General features: G+C 36.7%; 1 protein-coding gene across 1 annotated transcript; it reads left to right on the forward strand.

Annotated features, from left to right (window-relative positions):
* The first annotated feature begins 7,546 nt into the window (after positions 1 to 7,546).
* LOC113094843 (NACHT, LRR and PYD domains-containing protein 1b allele 5-like) lies at positions 7,547 to 18,959 on the forward strand. Its single transcript, XM_026260473.1, has 10 exons — positions 7,547 to 8,242; positions 9,907 to 9,932; positions 10,251 to 10,315; positions 12,768 to 12,976; positions 13,069 to 13,322; positions 13,841 to 13,960; positions 14,066 to 14,189; positions 14,276 to 14,302; positions 18,433 to 18,486; positions 18,594 to 18,959. The coding sequence occupies exons 1-10, from the start codon at positions 8,098 to 8,100 to the stop codon at positions 18,842 to 18,844; spliced, it is 1,275 nt and encodes a 424-aa protein (XP_026116258.1). The 5' UTR covers positions 7,547 to 8,097; the 3' UTR covers positions 18,845 to 18,959.
* The last annotated feature ends 1,330 nt before the right edge of the window (positions 18,960 to 20,289 follow it).

Here is a 20,289-nt window from a genome sequence, read left to right on the forward strand (position 1 = left end):
TCTGGATCCATAATTACCTCATGTGGAGGACAGAATAAAAAGATGGTCTTAAAAGATAAAGTTCCTTTTTGACACTGTAAAGGCTAGATCACAGACATCAGTGCCTGTTGAACAGGTTTGACCGGTTTAATTTTGCTTTCAGTTTGTTCTGCGTGTTAAAATCTGTTTTCGAATGATGAAAACACTTGAAGATCAATCATAGAAGTAAGTTGTTCATGAATATTTTTGTGTTTGAAGTGTTTTGTATCTGGAATTGTGAGAAGAGTTTATCCATGTTTTGTAAATACTGTTGACAGCTTTCTGTCTCACACCAGTCTGAAGCATTTGACAAACCCAGCTGACTCCACTTGATGAAAAGATGGCAAAACCAGAAAGTGAGTGTACAATAACATTAACATGAAACTGAACATTAAAAACTCTATTTACTTTCTTAGTACACGATCTGCAGTCCTGAAAATGATTCATTAAAAGGTGTCACTGATGAATGTGCAACTGCACATATCAAAACAAGACGTCTGAGGTTTGTTGAGCACTGAGTAGTTAAACAATGCTTTTTTACAGCAAAATCCATGTGCCTTTGGAAAGCAGTTGAATTTAATGCTTAAAGTAAGCCAAAATAACTTTAGGACTGACTCTTCAAATTAAAAGTGATGAATATAACATATCCATGGAAAGAACTGAATGCATGACGTGTGCTAGTATTTGTGGATACTAGTAGCATTCATTCAGTGGATGTTTTTGGTGGATGAATTAACTGAATATCCACTAGTAGTGTTTGGTGTAATGTGTTACTAAATAATGCACTACCGTAGTTAAATGATTTATCGACTGAAAAAAGTAAAGTAAGGGACTACTGTTAATTTTTAGGTGATTTAATTACAGTTACGTAGAAAGTATTTGTGTTACATACTGAAAATAATTTCAACATTTCTGAAAGTAATATTCAATTTGAATTCTAAATTTGTCATCTAAAGGTAAAATTGAATGCATCGTCTTTAACCCTCTGTGCACCGGTGTGTTCACTTTCAGTTTTTCCTGATAAGAGAGATGTTTAACTCAAACTGAAAGGATTGAGAGTTTTATTTCTATGCATCAAGGTTTATAGAGATTTTTTTTTAAAGTAATTAACGATTCAAATAATTATTGAGTAATTAAGTTATTTTTCAGACAAATTAGAAAAAGTTATTTAAATACAATTTTAATAACGTAATTATTATTATTATTATTATTATTATCATTATTATTATTATTATTATTATTATTATTATTATTATTATTATTATTATTATTATTATTAATTTATTATTATTATTATTATTTTTTAAGTAACCCAACACTGTTCATTAGATTCACTGGATTGAAAATATATGTGGACCATGGAAGAAAGAGAAATAAAATAACATACTTTTACCTTCATATATTTCTGCTTGTATTTATGTCAAGATATCAAAAGCTGTAAAGAATTGGAGCAACTTCTTAATAAATATGAAGAACAAATAGAGAAGCTGTGTCGTCTTTACGACGTACAGCCACAAAGGTAACAGTCAATGATTTCTGTTGTGTCTGAATTTCACTGTTATTTGCCAACCTTTCGTCTCTATGAGTGTTTTGATCTTTCTCTTGCTCAGATCAAGAAAAGAACTAAGAGAGCTTCTTGTGGAAACTGAAGATCGGTCATTTGATGTCTCATCTATACCAACTATTATAGAATCAGGAACAGAAATGATAATGACAATTATCCAAATACTAGACAATGATTCTGATGTTGTGCAGCCATGTTGTTCCAGAGGTAAGTCTCCTGATTCTATCACTAATATAATAGATTCAAGCGCAAAATCGCAAAGTTCAATAAACAATGGCTTAAATGGCAACATCTGTTAATATGACCACTGTATAACAGATTCATATTTCTGTGTTTCAGATCCGCCCAGAAATCTGTGTGATGCTGAAAAGAAAAGCATTTCATTTGGTAAGTTAAGAAGCTTTCATCTGTGGCAAAAATGATGAACCCTGAAAATTCCCTTTCATAAAAAAAAAAAAAAAAAAAAAAAAAAAAACACATAAATGTTCTTGTTCAGTAGTGTCAAACATTCAGCCCACGGTGGTGATTTAAACAATATAAAAGATTGAATGAAACATTATCTTGATAATAAAAATAAAATATTTAAAGTGAAAATTATTTAAAGTGAAAAAATTGTTAATTTATGTGAGTTGCTCTCTACACCCTTTGGATGTGCATGGGTGTTATAAAGCTGTGCCAACATTTGTTTTTTGAAGAGTTGAGATAAATCTCCTATAGTGTAAGTACTGTATAACTTCAGTAGCTCTCTGCCACTTTTGTTTTTAAAAAAAAAAACTAGCTCTCAAATTAAATAAGGCTTGATACCCCTGCTCAACTATTGTCAGGATCAGCAGGAAGGGAGACCCAAATGCTGAATGAGTGAAACAAAGTTCAAAAGGCACAATGGTAACCAATTTTGAGACAGCTCCAACCAGCAGGAAGAGAACTATGACCTAAGAGGCAGACATTCTGGAAAACAATCCCAGTTGTTGGCCGAACCGTGCTGAAGGATGGAGAGAAGACCAGAGAACAGCTGAGTGTCTAATCCTAGACCAGTATCAGATACACAATCACAGCAAGTGACAGAGCAAGACTGGAATAAAGAGCAGCAAGCCAGTAACTGTCTCTACATGACACAAGACAAGCCAGCAAAGCACAAGAGAGACAGATATATATATATATATATATATATATATATATATATATATATATATATATATATATATATATAAAGGGAGGAAAGTACACAAGGAACATGTGAGCACAATTAGAGAAATGAGAATAAGACAAGGGCTAAACACGAGGCCAAGGGACACAGGGAAGTGGGAACAGAGGAACACATGACAGACAAAAAAACAAAGCAATGTGTTCAGGCACAAGACAAAGAAACATTAAAGAAAGTCAACTCAGATAAAGCTGCCAGTGCAGAACCCTGACAACTACAATATAATTGTTGTTATGCATGAGCTGACATTATGCAACTCATTTTCCAAGTATAGGCAACAAACCAACTAACCAAACAAATAGCTTGTTTTTAGAGTACAGAAGCCTTCACAGAGGGAAGTTTTTTATAAGAATGCAGTTTTAATGAGACTCAAGATACAGAACCAAAAATGCCTTTTAAGATATCTTATATTTGTGTCATATGATATGGTAATATCACACCAGTAAGAGTGTCATTTTCCCAAATATCAATGCAATCGCAAATTATCTTATACAACAGTTAAAAAAGCTAAGTGTTTTTGAACATATTGTATTAGAGTTGCAGTTTAGGCACAATGTTGACTCTTGTTGCTGTTTCACTAAGACAAATATGTTTTTTTAACAAAGCCGAGTACAAAATTTGTGCGTTTCTGAGCAACATGTTGTGTTTTAATACTAAATTAATCTTTGTTTCTCAATCATTTGTGTTAAGATTTAATGGTCTATTCATAAAGACAGCACACACTTGTTTCTAGATTAGAATAGATTATTATTTATTGTCATTGAATTTACATCCAACAAAATTATAGATTTGCCAACGTATCCAGCTACAATTTATTTAAACAATTAATAAGTGATAATTAAATAAAGACCATATTACACATAATGAGAAAAGAATTGCAGGTAACACTTTAGAATACTGTTTCTTACTTACTACATAACTAATTAGGAATTATTGAAGAACTAACAGGTGATTATTCATTAACACTTAACTCACTACTGTTAACTACTAAGGAAGATGTGTTAACTAATCAGTATGTAATATAATTTTATGATTGTGTTAAGTAACAGTTAGCTAATCAGTAACTAATATATTCTGTGATACCTCCTGAATAACTACTATTAATTATCTACTAAGGTTCAAGAAAAATAACTATGAAATAACTACTGAACAGTTATACGCAAAAAAAAAAAAAAAACACTATAATAATCAGGCTGTGTCCCACAAATCAAGTACTTGAGTAAAAGTACAGATACCCCAATAAAATGTTACTCCAGTAAAATTATAAGTAGGCTTTTTAATTTTCAAAATTACTTGAAAAGGACAAGTACAAAGAACTACTACAGTAGCAACTTTGTTACAGCCCAATTATTAGCCTATAATGGAAATTAAATATGGATTTAGTTTACTTATGAATGTTTAACTTTTGATTATTAAATGTTTGTTACATTAATTAAAATGTGGGCAGTATACATGTTAAAATGGAATAAAATATGCTGTATTAAGAAATGTTCTCATCTGAAATAAACAGATGAGAGTATTTTACAAAGTTTATGATTACTTTTATAGGTTGTTCTTAGTCAAAATGATGTAGTTTATTATTTACTAGGTTCACTTTAGAATTCTGTAAGTTCTGCAAAATTATCTGATAATTCTTTATTAATTACTAATGGGTTCCCTATGTTTTCACTTTAGAATACTGTTTCAGATTCTTAGTAATTTTTCAGGAATTATTTGATAATTAATTATTAATTACTAATCGGTTCCCTATGTTTTCACTTTAGAATACTGTTTCAGATTCTAATTAATTCTTCAGGAATTATTTGATAATTAATTATTAATTACTAATCGGTTCCCTATGTTTTCACTTTAGAATACTGTTTCAGATTCTAATTAATTCTTCAGGAATTATTTGATAATTCTTTATTAATAACTAATCGGTTCCCTATGTTTTCACTTTAGAATACTGTTTCAGATTTGAAGTAATTCTTGAGGAATTATCTAATAATTCAGCCTGATCTCACAATCAAAACGTACATATTTAGACGTAAATTAAAACTGTCCAATACGTATGTGCCTTTACGTATTTACAGTGTTGTTTACGTATTATCTGGATGTAATTACAGGTTCGATATGTAACTAAATTTACATAAAAACAACCTAAAATACGTACAGACCTAAACCTACCCAATTTATACAGAATGTTAAAAGAATAAAACATAATAAAACACAATTTTAGTAAAAATATAACATTAAAACGTTATTTTGAGCCACTAACGTTAATTCTACACCTACTCCTAAACCTACCAATAACCATTTCTTAAAACTACATAACGTTACTGTTATAAATAAACAAATAACAGACAAACAAACTTAACATTAATCATTTATTTTTTGCGAAAAGATCAAAAGTGGTACCAAAAGAGGAATTATTTGATAATTAATTATTAATTACTAATCGGTTCCCTATGTTTTCACTTTAGAATACTGTTTCAGATTCTAATTAATTCTTCAGGAATTATTTGATAATTAATTATTAATTACTAATCGGTTCCCTATGTTTTCACTTTAGAATACTGTTTCAGATTCTAATTAATTCTTCAGGAATTATTTGATAATTCTTTATTAATAACTAATCGGTTCCCTATGTTTTCACTTTAGAATACTGTTTCAGATTCTAATTAATTCTTCAGGAATTATTTGATAATTCTTTATTAATAACTAATCGGTTCCCTATGTTTTCACTTTAGAATACTGTTTCAGATTTGAAGTAATTCTTGAGGAATTATCTAATAATTCAGCCTGATCTCACAATCAAAACGTACATATTTAGACGTAAATTAAAACTGTCCAATACGTATGTGCCTTTACGTATTTACAGTGTTGTTTACGTATTATCTGGATGTAATTACAGGTTCGATATGTAACTAAATTTACATAAAAACAACCTAAAATACGTACAGACCTAAACCTACCCAATTTATACAGAATGTTAAAAGAATAAAACATAATAAAACACAATTTTAGTAAAAATATAACATTAAAACGTTATTTTGAGCCACTAACGTTAATTCTACACCTACTCCTAAACCTACCAATAACCATTTCTTAAAACTACATAACGTTACTGTTATAAATAAACAAATAACAGACAAACAAACTTAACATTAATCATTTATTTTTTGCGAAAAGATCAAAAGTGGTACCAAAAGTAGTTCAAATGATAATGAGTTCCAGTCGCAGTCCTCTCTGGAGGTAATAGTTTTTATAAGGTACAGAGCCGAATTTAATTTATTAATCCGTGAAATTATGAATCTGTCTTCTCTCCGTGAAGGCGCACTGGCGCAGTACTGATTTCAAATGTCTATCAACTGAAACAAGGCATGTCGCAATCTGTGACGAATTAGGTGAGAACCAATGAGAGTTCGATATCAGTGCCGTAAACCGTGTCGTAACGTTTCTCGAGGGTGGCGCACTGGCGCTATTTTCACATTCAAATCAAATAACGAGCGCGGGCTTTGACTATGTGATGGTTGCTGTTACTGAGAATGAAGATGAAGATCGATTGATAAAGGGCCGAATTTGGATATGTTCCTTGCAAACTTCTGGATTCTAAAGATATGGAGTACAGCAAACAAATAAAATGGATGTGATTTGTAATTTCATGCTGTGCTTTTGTGTATCTATGGTTGTAATGCCACTCATTGGATAGGAAAAAATCGCACAGCAAAATATTGCAAAATGTTTCAGGTTCAAAATAAGTCATTCAGAATTATTTGATCATTAATTATTAATTACTAATGGGTTCCCTATGTTTTCACTTTAGAATACTGTTTCAGATTCTAAGTAATTCTTGAGGAATTATCTAATAATTATTTATTAATTACTAATGGTTTCCCAACATTTCCACTTTAGAATAGGTTTAATGTTTCAGGTTCAAAATAAGTCCTGCAGAATTATTTGATAATTAATTATTAATTAATAATGGGTTGCCTATGTTTTCACTTTAGAATACTGTTTCAGATTCTAAGTAATTCTTCAGGAATTATCTGATAATTCTTTGTTAATTACTAATGGGTTCCCAATATTTTCACTTTAGAATAGGCCTAATGTTTCAGGTTCAAAATAAGTCCTGCATAATTATTTTATAATTCTTTATTAATTACAAATTGGGTACCTGTATTTTCACTTTTCCTGGTATATCTATATATATATATGTGGTATATGCTGAGGAGGCACACATACAGTACTGTATATAAAATATAAAAACTAAGGTAAGTTATCACAATGCACTGGAGTGGGGTTCCTACTACAAGGTGATTTCTTACAAAACACACTCACAAAACAATTTACTAAATAGGCAAAACCTCTATAAAATGTATTGCATTTATTAATATTGCATTTTCATACTACTGCTATTATTGCTAATAGCATTTATATGAAAGGGTCACAATTCAATGTAATTGTGTAAAACTGTCCATTAGTAGTTACTTCATAGTTATTTTTCTAGAACACTAAGTAGTAGATAATCAATAGTAGTTCTTCAGGAGGTATGACAGAATACATTAGTTATTGATTAGCTAACTGTTACTTAACATAATCATAAAATTATATTACATACTGATTAATTAACACATCTTCCTTAGTAGTTAACAGTAGTGAGTTAAGTGTTAATGAATAATCACCTGTTAGTTCTTCAATAATTCCTAATTAGTTATGTAGTAAGTAAGAAACAGTATTCTAAAGTGTTACCGAATTACATAATAATAAATATTTTACTTTCAATTTAAAGCTGACCACTCTCTCCACCATCTCCTTGTTGATATACAATGGTGTATGTACATCCTGTTTCCTCCTGGAATCAATAATAAGTTATTTTGTTTTTCTTGATCTTCAGGGCCAGATTGTTCTTCATGCACCAAACCATCAACCTCTTTATCTCCTCTCTGTAGGCATACTCATTGCCTCTGGTGATCAACCCCACGACAGTCGTATCATCCGCAAATTTGATAACAGTGTTGATTTTATACGATGGTATTATGTCGTGCATACAGAGAATAGAGAAATGGGCTTAGCACACATCCATGTGGGACTCCTGTGTTGATTGTCAAAATTGAGTTTTTAAATGGATCAGCAATTAAAACGAGCTAGCATCATCTTTCTTCAGTTTTCATGTAAATTAAATTATATTTGTATGGTTAATATTAATGTAACTGTGAGCAAATTAAGGTTTAACAAAAGGTAATTTGGCCTGCACAAGGGGACATTTTCTGATCTGGCCTTCAACCTAAAATGAGTATGAACTTGATCTTGATTTCTTTTTCCAGGTGTTATGAAGCATGATCATAAAATTAAGCAATTCATGAAATACCTCAAAATGAAACACAAAGCATTTCCTGCAATCGAGGAACTGATCCAGGAGCAGATGTCTTATATATTAAGGACTGCTTACCGCAAAATAGGCATTAATGCAAAAGGTAGGTTTTTGGTAAAAACTGATATAAAAAAAACAACAACAAAAAACTGGGGTTACAGTGGGGAATGCAGCCTGCATGACCGGTGTCTGAAGCATGTGTAAAATAATGACAATCTATTTGAGTATATGGTCTAATCTACTTCCCGAGTATATAGCTATCTAAGGATTTCTATGTGCTAGCTCTGTGATTGCTCCCCTTCTTAGGGCCTTTTTTTAATGATCTAAACACAAAGTGTAAAGCGCACTGCGCAGGTGCACTCAGGGCATGTCCAAATACACTTTTGCTATTTTAACGACGGAAAAACGGTTGGCGCGCCTGGGCGCATGGTCTAAATGTGTTGTCTCTATTCTCCTAATGAGTAATGGGTGTTTTTTTGGGTGTAACGTGCAATAAACCAATCAGAGTCTCTTATTCCATTCCCTTTAAGAGCCAGTTGCACTCGTGCCATGACGGATTTGCTATTTACATGGCAGAATTTGGCAAGCGTAAAGACAGAACTCCTCTCCGAGATGAAATGGAGCTGCGCGTGTGCGAGCAAATAGATAGCCTAATACGAAAAAGGTGAATACGAAAATACGAAAAGGTGCCGGACTGAAACTAGCGAACACACTTGCGCTGCGCCTTGCGTCGCATTGCGGTGGGTGTATTATAGGGCCCATACGGTTTTTAGTAGCAGTCTCCTTGAGCCCCTGCCTAGACAGTGCTGTCTCCATTGTTAGGGTTGTAAGCAGATAAATCTCCTCTCTGTCATCTGGGTAGCTCTGCCTGGCTATCTAGGCTAGCTGTTTATTGTTATTCTGGTCTACAAACTTTCATAAAACCTTTAGGTTTATGCTATCTGAGGATAGCTATGTTCTAGCTCAGCAGCTATTTCTCCTTACAGGATTTGAGTAGCAATCTTTTCTAGTTAACCCCTTCAGTGGTTTTGTGTATCTATACTAATATTGCTCACATATCATAACTATATGAGGATAGCTGTGTTTCTGATTTGGGTGGAAGTTCCCCTTGATCCAATTGGGTCCCCCCATTTCTGCCAAGTTGTGTGAGTGGCCCATTTTCTGAGGAAAGGCTTGGTCTACGCCTGTTGATTCCTTGGCACTCTCCCAGCAGGCGGAGAGGAATGTGCCTCAGCATGACATGGTTGGAATTTCGTTCCCCATTGTGCTCCCAAGGGGGCGCAGCATCTCGTTCTCTCTCTGGGAACGCCTTAGGTTACGCATGTAAGCATGGTTCCCTGACAGGGAATGAAACTCTGCGTCTTCTATCCATGACTTCGGGTTGCCTATTTACATCTTCTTCAGAAAGTTAAGTGAATGACATATACGGCAGGTTCCCTTTTTATACTTCCAGGCACCCTGCCTATGACATCATAGGCCAGGTGGACCAATAGGTTGCTGTTGTTTCACAAGTGCTTCAGACAGTGTCCCCAGTGTCTCGTTCCCTCTCGGTGAACCATGGTTACATGCATAGTCCGAGACGTTTTCTACGCTGCAGTATGCAATAACTTTAAGTAATTAAATTCATACTAAAACAATGCCATATGTCATTCTGGGGGGAATGAATGAATGAATGAATGAATGAAACACATCAAGCTACTCACAAAATATAATGATGTCTGTTCTTTGGTGTCAGACTTTTTTTTTTTTTTTTTTATCTTCAATCAGTTTGTGAGACCTGTGCTGCATTAGAGGTGAGTAAAAAGAATCTGCTTCATTAAACCTGTCACAATACCTGTTCATTGCCACCCAGTATAAGTGTTAAACTTCACTTTTTGTCATTATCAGATGTTTTACTGTATAGGGCTCATGGATACATTTGATTTATCTCTTTTGCAAAATTATGTTTACATTTATTTATTGAAAAGACTAGAATTCTTGAAAAATCTAATTATTATTATTTTTTTTTGGTGAAAGAGAACAAGTACAAAATTCTATTGAAACAGCTTTTTCTGTACTCCAGTGACTTTTAAATTCTTAATTCGATATATGCTTATTTTACTCCCTCTCAGGATGATTCTGAATGGGAAGTTAAAATACCTTCAGAGGTCAAAGAAGATGCAAATATGAAGTACAGGTACAGAGAAAAATTTTCATTGAATATTAAATACTTGTAACATCTCACACACACACACACACACACATATTCGCTCACCTTAAAGTGGGGGTGAAATGCTATTTCATGCATATTGAGTTTTTTACACTGTTAAAGACTTGGATTCCCATGCTAAACATGGACAAAGTTTAAATTTTTTTCCAAAAATACCTCTTCCGGTTTGTCACAAGTTTCGGAAAGTTTTTTTCGAGTATGGCTCTGTGTGATGTTAGACGTAGCGGAATTTCCTTATATGGGTCCTAAGGGCACTTCTGCCGGAATAGCGCGCGCTCCGTATAGCAGAGCAGAGACATTCACTGATCAGAGAGAGAGTGAAATGTCACAAAAGAAGTGTGTTTTTGGTTGCCAGGGCAAGACAACCCTTCACAGATTACCAAAAAAAAAAAAAAAACAGCATTAAGGGACCAGTGGATGGAGTTTATTTTTACAGAGCATCAACGGAGTTGTGCAAGTGTTTTTGTTTGTTCCCTGCATTTCAAAGATGCTTGTTTTACAAACAAGGCCCAATTTGACGCCGAATTTGCATATCGTTTATTTCTTAAGGATAATGCGGTCCCAACGAAAAAGGGTCACGAACCGCAGGCGGTGAGTAAAACTGTTTCAAATATCTGTGTTGTTAACTTAGCTATTGGTGCGTAAGCACATCAAGTAAACAACATGCTATGTTGTCATCAAACTGCACTTTCCACATGTACAGCTTAAAAAAAAAAAGACGACATAAAGTGGAACTTAGTCATTTTCCAAAACCGCTAAGCAAATATATTCAGTTTCAATACATACCACATAGAGACGTCGTTGCTGCTGCTCTTGTTAAATTTCAGCCTCTGGATCTGATTCTGGATCATAAATATACGGCTGAATCTGACTGTTAGTGATGGTTTGTTTTGGATGATGTTTTTTTTTTCTTCACGTAATGTCACAGCTTCCAAACGCTCTCAACACAAAAGCCTACTCACGCTCGTGATTCTTTAGCTCCGCCCACACGTCACGCCTCCAGCCAGTCGTGTTTTTCCGGGAAAAAATGGTACAGACTATCTTTCTCTTATAAATATAATAAAATTAAAGACTTTTTTTGAGTTATGAGGGATGCAGTACTACTCTATAGGTACTCAAGATTAACAGGATATTGAGTGAAAACGAGCATTTCACCCCCCCCCCCCCCCCTTTAAGGAATATTAGGAACACCTGTTCAATTTCTCATTAATGCAATTATCTAATCAACCAATCACATGGCAGTTGCTTTAATGCATTTAGGGGTGTGGTCCTGGTCAAGACAATCTCCTGAACTCCAATCTGAATGTCAGAATGGGAAAGAAAGGTGATTTAAGCAATTTTGAGCGTGGCATGGTTGTTGGTGCCAGACGGCCGGTCTCAGTTTTTAACAATCTGCTCAGTTACTGGGATTTTCACACACAACCATTTCTAGGGTTTACAAAGAATGGTGTGAAAAGGGAAAAACATCCAGTATACAACAGTCCTGTGGGCGAAAATGCCTTTTTGATGCTAGAGGTCAAAGGAGAATGGGCCAACTGATTCAAGCTGATAGAAGAGCAACTTTGACTGAAATAACCACTCGTTACAACCGAGGTATGCAGCAAAGCATTTGTGAAGCCACAACACACACAACCTTGAGGCGGATGGTCTACAAGAGCAGAAGACCCCACCGGGTACCACTCATCTCCTCTACAAATAGGAAAACGAGGCTACAATTTGCACGAACTCACCAAAATTGGACAGTTGAAGACCGGGAAAATGTTGCCTGGTCTGATGAGTCTCGATTTCTGTTGAGACATTCAGATGGTGGAGTCAGAATTTGGCGTAAACAGAATGAGAACATTTGTTACCACTTTGCAGGCTGGTGGTGGTGGTGTAATGGTGTGGGGGATGTTTTCTTGCCACACTTTAGGCCCCTTAGTGCTAATTGGGCATCGTTTAAATCCCACGGCCCACCTGAGCATTGTTTCTGACCATGTCCATCCCTTTATGACCAGCATGTACCCATCCTCTGATGGCTACTTCCAGCAGGATAATGCACCATGTCACAAAGCTCGAATCATTTTGGTTTCTTGAACATGACAATGAGTTCACTGTACTAAAATGGCCCCCACAGTCACCAGATCTCAACCCAAGAGAGCATCTTTGGGATGTGCTGGAACGGGAGCTTCGTGCCCTGGATGTGCATCCCACAAATCTCCATCAACTGCAAGATGCTTTCCTATCAATATGTGCCAACATCTCTAAAGAATGATTTCAGCACCTTGTTGAATCAATGCCACGTAGAATTAAGGCAGTTCTTAAGGCGAAAGGGATCAAACACAATATTAGTATAGTGTTCCTAATAATCCTTTAGGTGAGTGTATAATATAACATCTCCTGAGAGCATCTTTATCAGTGCTATATTTGTGTTTTTCAGTGTCAGCACCTCTGCAGGGCAGTATGAATGTTCAGAGACTGGCCTCCGCTGGCGATCTGACACTGATGTCAGTTTGGAGTATCGGTTTGTTGACTGGGAATCATTACATGAAGATATCATGAAGAACTACAAGCCATGTGGACCTTTGATGGACATCACTGTAACCTCTGGCTCTCTGGAGGAAATTCATCTACCTCACTTCATCTGTTGTAAGGCATATCTCACTCATTTGTATGAACCTTTCAAGCCAGACCTTTGAGCTCTTGTTCTTGAAGACTTAAACCAGCTTTGCTGTGCACAGATTCTGGATCTTCCTCAGATGATGCAGTGAAAGCTCTTCATGTAAACGGCAGCGAAGCTTCATTGAAGAGATGTGAACTAACCAGATCCCATGCCAAGCTCCTCAATCCCACATTCTCACTCTTGGGAATTATTGCACATATTCAGCAGTACTTCACCATGGAATTTCACTGTGAAACTTTGATTTATCGCAACAGAATTTCTGCCCTCAACCTTCATGTGTACCTGATTTTAAATGATGAAAAACTTAAGAAGGTAAAATCTAATGATAAGCTTTATTAGAGGCCATGTAATCTGACGTTTATTTACTTACAACTGTAAAAAAATAATCATCCATTTGTTGAATGATTTTATCTGAAGTGACAATATATTCCAATAACCAAACTGATCTGAAGGGATAATGACAATTTTGTCATTATAATTTTCCCCAGTCCACTCTTTTATTCAATAAAACAATTATTCCAATTAATCATTATATTCCAAAGTCTTTTGAAGCCATACAATAACTTTGAGATATATATATATATATATATATATATATATATATATATATATATATATATATATATATATATATATATATATATGAAATGTGTATAAACCTCTTTTTTTATAAGTTATATACACCACTTAAAAGGTTTTAGCATTTGAGATTTGAAAAATAGCTTCAGAGGACTTGGAATATAACTATTCATATGGACAATATGTAGATTTATAATTTTGTAACACTACCTCCATAAGGTTTGACAGATAATCATGTCTATCACTGTTAGGATGTGAAGGAGAAGGAGAAAAAAAATATGGAGATTGTAAAACCAACACCAAATAAAGCCCTTAAAATTAACAAATTTTACACCCTGAAGACATCTTGTGACTCCAAAATCAACCCTCAGGTACTTGTGTGTGTGTAGGTGTGTGTGTGTGTGTTTTAGTTATTTTAAATAATCCCAACTTACTTGCTGCCTCTTTCTAAAATATTTACATTTGCTTTTTGCCAGGATTTAAAACTGACACCCAGCAAGGCCAACTTCTTTGATTTATACATTCAAGATGGAAAGAAACCAATTGAACTCTATATAAAGACAAAGGACAAAACAATATGGGAAGTTAATATAGAATCAGGTAAACAATCCACAAGAACTTGCAAAACTCTCTGTAGATCATATCTTTATCTTTTATATTTTAATTGTTTGTCTGTGTTCTTTCAGAAGAATTCAGCATACACAGTCCAGTCTGTAAGTGGCAGTAGAATTTCATGAATCATATGGATCTTCACATGCTATAAATGCACATATACATGCTATAAAATTATAATAATAAAATAAAACCTTTGTTCTGTAGTTAGAGTAATATATAATATAGTTCAAATAATTTAAGTATTTTTGGCCTCATTTCAGTTGACTGCGGGTAGACGACCTCCTCAATGTGTCAGGGTTTGGCAAGGGAGGACCTAGATGCAGAATTAACAGGGGGAACTGTTTATTAACAAGCGTGAAACACAGATGATGCAGTAAGAATGTCAACAATAGGGCAGGGCACACGACAGGAGAACAGGCTGGTCAGAAGGAGGTGGCTCCAGACTCTGTGGCAAAAGGAGACCTGGTAGCAACTCCAGTAGGATGGGCCTGACCCAGTTGAAGGAAACCGTTGTAGCGCCACAATGTCTGTAAGGTCAGAAGAACCAGTGACCAGGGAGGACTCAGGAAACAGGGCAGGAACCAACACAGACATAAAAAAAAAAAAAAAACAACAGGAGAGACAAGAATTTGACAATGTAAACTTGCAAACCAATGCCTAGGGAGAAAAGAAAACTAAAAGGAAAAAACTAAAAGTAATACTATACATAACTGGTATTAATTGAAAACAAAAATGATAATAATTGGAAAAGCTAGGAATAAATAACTAGAACTACAAACCAAAATATATAAAGAAAACAGCAACCTTGCTGAAAACTAGAAAGAAAATAAAAAGGTGGGAAAAACCCCAAAAAGGTTAAAGAACAAAAACACTAAACTACAAAGACTAGAACTAGACTACACATGGGAACAAATGAAAACTAGAATATAAGAGGAACCAAATAAGATGCAAAATACTGATTAAAGAGTTCTAACAAGACTAAAGATCCAATCTAGAGACTGTACACAAGGCACACACAAAACTAACCAGCCAAGACCAGAGGGAAATGATTACAATATAAAGGAAGCAGAGCACACAAGGAACAGGTGAACAATTAGACAAAAAAATGACTAAACAAGGGGGCGTGGTGATTAGAAACGAGGAGGCAGTACAAGGGGAGCACATGGCCAACATAAACAAAGACACAACCATGTTGCGTCCATCCTGGGTGGAGTTAAATGGGTCACAGGGTTGGTAGGGAGCCAAAATGGTACGGACTTGGGGGTGGGTGGGAAGGGACCCATGGAGGTCCAGGCCTGTCAGGAAACACAGGGGGTGGGATGGGAAGGGCGGAAAATGTTCCAGGGGAATGGTTTAAGGCTGACCAGGGTGGTGCCATCTTAGGGAAACTTTGCAGACCGGGTCAGACAGAGGGTGGGGGCATTGTTAGTGGCACCTCTACCAAAATATTTCACAGGTGAAGTTCTCCTACTGGACTGGGCATTACGGCCAAACTCCAGGATATTCTTGGTAGGAAAAAAAGGACTTAAAAGGGATTCCGAGGTGGCCTCAATGAGAAGTTTAGGGCTCTCTGGAAGGGCCTCCTTGGATAGAACATGAACAGTTTTCGCAGGTACAGCATGAGAGATAAGGTCATCTTCTGTGGGCTTTACATGACTGACAAGACTTTCAGGGTTGGCCTCCAAGGATGCGACAAGAACTGCTTCTGTAGCGGGGGGAGAGTTTGGAGTAGGCTCTGGGGATATAACAAGGATGCTCTAAGGGGCCTCAGGACCAAGTTCAAATACTGACACTGGACAGCCCTTGGGACTTGTTGAAATGCCCTCCTGGGCTGCAGGAATAGGCTCAGGAACCAACTCTTGAGTGCTGCTGGGGGATGACGAACTGCCCTCTGGGGCCATGAAGATTGACCAGGGAACTGGCTCTTGACGGCCCTCAGGGGCTGCTAAACTACTCTCCAGAGCCGGAACTGGCTCAAAGACAGTCTCAGGAGCACCTTCTGTGGCTTCTAAATGGTCCTCTGGGGCCACAGCAACAGACTCTGGGAGGAATTCTTGAGTGCCCTTGGGGGTTGCAGAAACAGACTCTTGGATTACTGATGCTGACGCTTGACTGGCCTCTGGGGCTGCAGGGACTGGGTCTTCAGGAACAAACTCCTGGACTGGTACTGAAGCGGACTCTGAAGCAGACTGTGGAATGAACTGGGATGAAGACTCTAGACTCTGGTCAGGGGTTTGAGAAGATTCTGGAGGCTCCAGGGCGGAAGCATCTTCAGTGCCAGTGGGAGCTGATGGCTTGAGAATGCCCTCCATGGATATGACCGAGATAGTGGGCTGTTTAGGAGTGGTCTCCATGGTAGTGTCAGGAGTGGCAAGCTCAGGCCTGACATGAGTGTCGGTGACAGAGAGAGGGGGATGCTCAGGAATGGGTCTGTTACTGTAACAGGAAAAACATGCATCTTAGAACCTGCCTCCATGGCCATAACTGAAGCATCAGGCAACTTGAAATCATCCAGGGTAAGTATATGAGGGGTCTCTGAACAAAGGGTTCTAGCCATCCTTGCGCGGGACCTCCTACCCTTACACCTCCCAGGACCAGAATTTGTCATCTTGCCCACTTCTTGAGTGACTTGGACTGACATAAATACAGAATTATCAAGACTCGACATGACTGGCTTTGACTTAACTGGGACAGACTTGACAGACGCCGGAACTGAGGTTGACTGGGAAACTTATCTTAAAGATACCTTGACATTTTCAGAAGGCTTCATTGACTCAGAAGCAAGAGCTGGCACTGAGCTGCTCTCAGAGGCTGGAGTCGGCACAGATGACTCCATGGCAGCTACAGCAACTTGGGCCGCCCTCCTCCTTCGGTCCCTTCGTTTCTCAGTGGGAGTCAGACGATGATCGTGGATTTGACTCGAAGATGGAAGGAGAGCAGGTTGGTGGTCACTGCTGATATCCTCTGGAGGTTTAAGTATTTGCCAGTCCTTGCGGTGATGCACATAATTAGAGAAGTCCCAGAAATTCTAAATATGCAGTTGCTCCATCTCCCATCGAGGTAAGGGGTCATCCAGAGTGAGGTTGAAGGCCTCCTTCAGGGTTGCATCATCATATACAAGGCACCTAGCCATGCTCCAAAAGAATTGGGCATAGGACCGTGGCTCCTGGTCCTGCTGACGAAGCGATGCCAGTGCCTGTTGGAGCGCCAATCTCCCTTCCGCAGTGGCAGTTGGAACAATCTTAATACTCATTCTGCTGGGTCCTAGAATGGCTGGTTCATTCTGTCAGGGTTTGGCAAGGGAGGACCCAGATGCAGAATTAACAGGGGGAACTGTTTATTAACAAGCGTGAAACACAGATGATGCAGTAAGAAAGTCCACAATAGGGCAGGGCACACGACAGGAGAACAGGCTGGTCAGAAGGAGGTGGCTCCAGACTCTGTGGCAAAAGGAGACCTGGTAGCAACTCCAGTAGGACAGGCCTGACCCAGTTGAAGGAAACCGTTGTAGCGCCACAATGTCTGTAAGGTCAGAAGAACCAGTGACCAGGGAGGACTCAGGAAACAGGGCAGGAACCAACACAGACACAAAGACAAAAAACAAACAGGAGAGACAATCATTTGACAAAAGTAAACTTGCAAAACCAGTGCCTAGGGAGAAAAGAAAACTAAAAGAAAAAAGTATTACTAGACATAACTAGAATTAATTGAAAACAAAAAGGATAATAATAATAATAATAATAATAATAATAATAATAATAATAATAATAATAATAATAATAATAATAATAATAATTGGAAAAGCTAGGAATAAATAACTAGAACTACAAACCAAAATAAAGAAGGAAAACCACAACCTTGCTGAAAACTAGAAAGAAAACAAAAAGGTGGGGAAAACCCCAAAGGGTTAAAGAACAAGAACACTACAAAGACTAGAACTACAAGAACAGAATCACCTCTGACTGATTGCGTCTTGTTTCATTTATGAAATCAGTCCAATGGCACATTGTGTAGCATGTGACACTGTGACCAGGAAGCTATAGCATAAATGCACCAAATAATGTCAGCGTCTGATTGGCCGAATAAGTTTATCACAAGCTCGCTGGAAATATGGTAGGGTAGCGTAGCATCTCATTCCAGTTTCTGAATATGCAGCCTATACTTTCTTATGTAATTCTGAAAGCCTGGACAATGATTTTAATTGAAAGCTTTTTTAATCTTTATGCAGGTCATCAGCCAGCAGAGACTGCACAGAAAAGGGAAAGCTGCAAAAACTGTAAAGGTAAATATAATTTATGAAAATAGATCAGGTTGTTTCTATGCAGATTCTTCATAAAGTATATTGTTCAGTGGCTTTTCCTGAAGGCAACAGTTTGTTCATCTATTCAGGTGCTGAGTTTGTGGAGAAGCACAGGGCAGAGTTGATCAAAAAGGTATCTCTGGTGGAGCCCATTGCAGACGACATGAAAGATCTGATTGGTGATGAAAAATACCAAATCATCTTTAACTCAGTAACACCGCAAGACAGAATGAGAAAGCTTCTGGGCTTCCTCACAACAACGAAACTGAAAGAGAAACTTTACAAAAGCCTTTTAAAACATGAGCGCTTCCTTGTTGAAGATTTGCAGCATTCTCAGTAGATGCTCCGTGTCTGTCAGTACAATCAATTCAAGATGTAGGGCCTTATGAAATATTTTTTTTCCGAATTCCATTTTCATTTCTCCTGGATTCATTTTTTTTTTTGACTCCTTTTTAATAGTTAAATTAAAGTTTATTAATCAAAAATTCAAATTGATTAAAACCGTGAAATATATACATTTCAACATCAATTTAATAAAATAAACATATTTTTTATTGTTACCAAAATCTGTTTTATTTTTTTCCGAATTCCATTTTAAATTTTTCCTTGATTATTATTATTATTATTATTATTATTATTATTATTATTATTTATTTTATTTATTTTATTTATATATATATATATATATATATATATATATATATATATATATATATATATATATATATATATATATATATATATATTAGGGGTGTAACGGTTCACAAAATTCACGGTTCGGTTCGATACGATACACTGATGTCACGGTTCGGTTCGGTTCGGTACGTTTTAGATACAGCAAAATGTAAAAACATCTCAACTTTTCAGAATGTCGCAAGCGCACCGCGGGTCATGTGACAAGAACTAACCAATCAGCTTCATCCTTTCCCGTAACAACGTTGAAAACTCAGCCAAGATGAAGGAACAGCTGATCATTTGTATATGGATTGCAATTTTGAAATAAATTTAGTAGCAGAGCTACTGCAAGCGATTTTTAGAGCTGCAAATCAATTTATCCTTCGCTGAAATTTCCGCGTCTCATGGAGAGAGCACGTCATTGTTGCTTAGCAAAGACAGACGCCTCATGAGCGCTTCTGCCCGAGCGCTTTGGAAAGGAGGAGAAAGACGCGCTTAGCGTTTTCCATGCGTTTTTAGGCACGATATGTGAACGGCCCCTAAGGCGCTCGCTCACTCGGTACGCGCTGAAGGCTCGTTGCAAAATGTCGAATGCATTTAACAGACCAGAAATATGAGATCCTAAAATAACCAACAGGTCTGGTGTGTGTGCACTTTGTATTCCCTGTAAGCTATAATACCGGTGTCTAAATGCTGCAGGGATAGTTTGTTGCGTGCTTGTTTCTCCTTTTTTTCGTCTTTTCCCATATACTGTACACTAAGGTGATGTCAGCGTAAATGAGTTGACATGTTTCAAGTATTCCCGCTGGTGTTTTTTTTTTTTTTTTTTTTGTATTCCCGCTGGTGTACCCTGTCATGTTGCAGATGCGACATAACGTTGTTTTTTTATCCACCACTCTCTTTATCACCATTATAGCTTAAAGGGAATCCAAAGTGCACCCAAACACCAGACCTGTTGGTTACTGGAGGATCTTCTTTTTCTGGTCTGTTAAACGCATTGGCCATTTTGAACGAGCCTTCAGCGCGTACTGAGTGAGCGAGCGCCTGACTGAGTAGCCTAACATAAACATATAAGTTGGTGTTTTTTTCTTCTTCGGGAGTGTCAGGGGC

This window comes from Carassius auratus, unplaced genomic scaffold, assembly GCF_003368295.1.
Source record: "Carassius auratus strain Wakin unplaced genomic scaffold, ASM336829v1 scaf_tig00215446, whole genome shotgun sequence".
Taxonomy (NCBI): domain Eukaryota; kingdom Metazoa; phylum Chordata; class Actinopteri; order Cypriniformes; family Cyprinidae; genus Carassius; species Carassius auratus.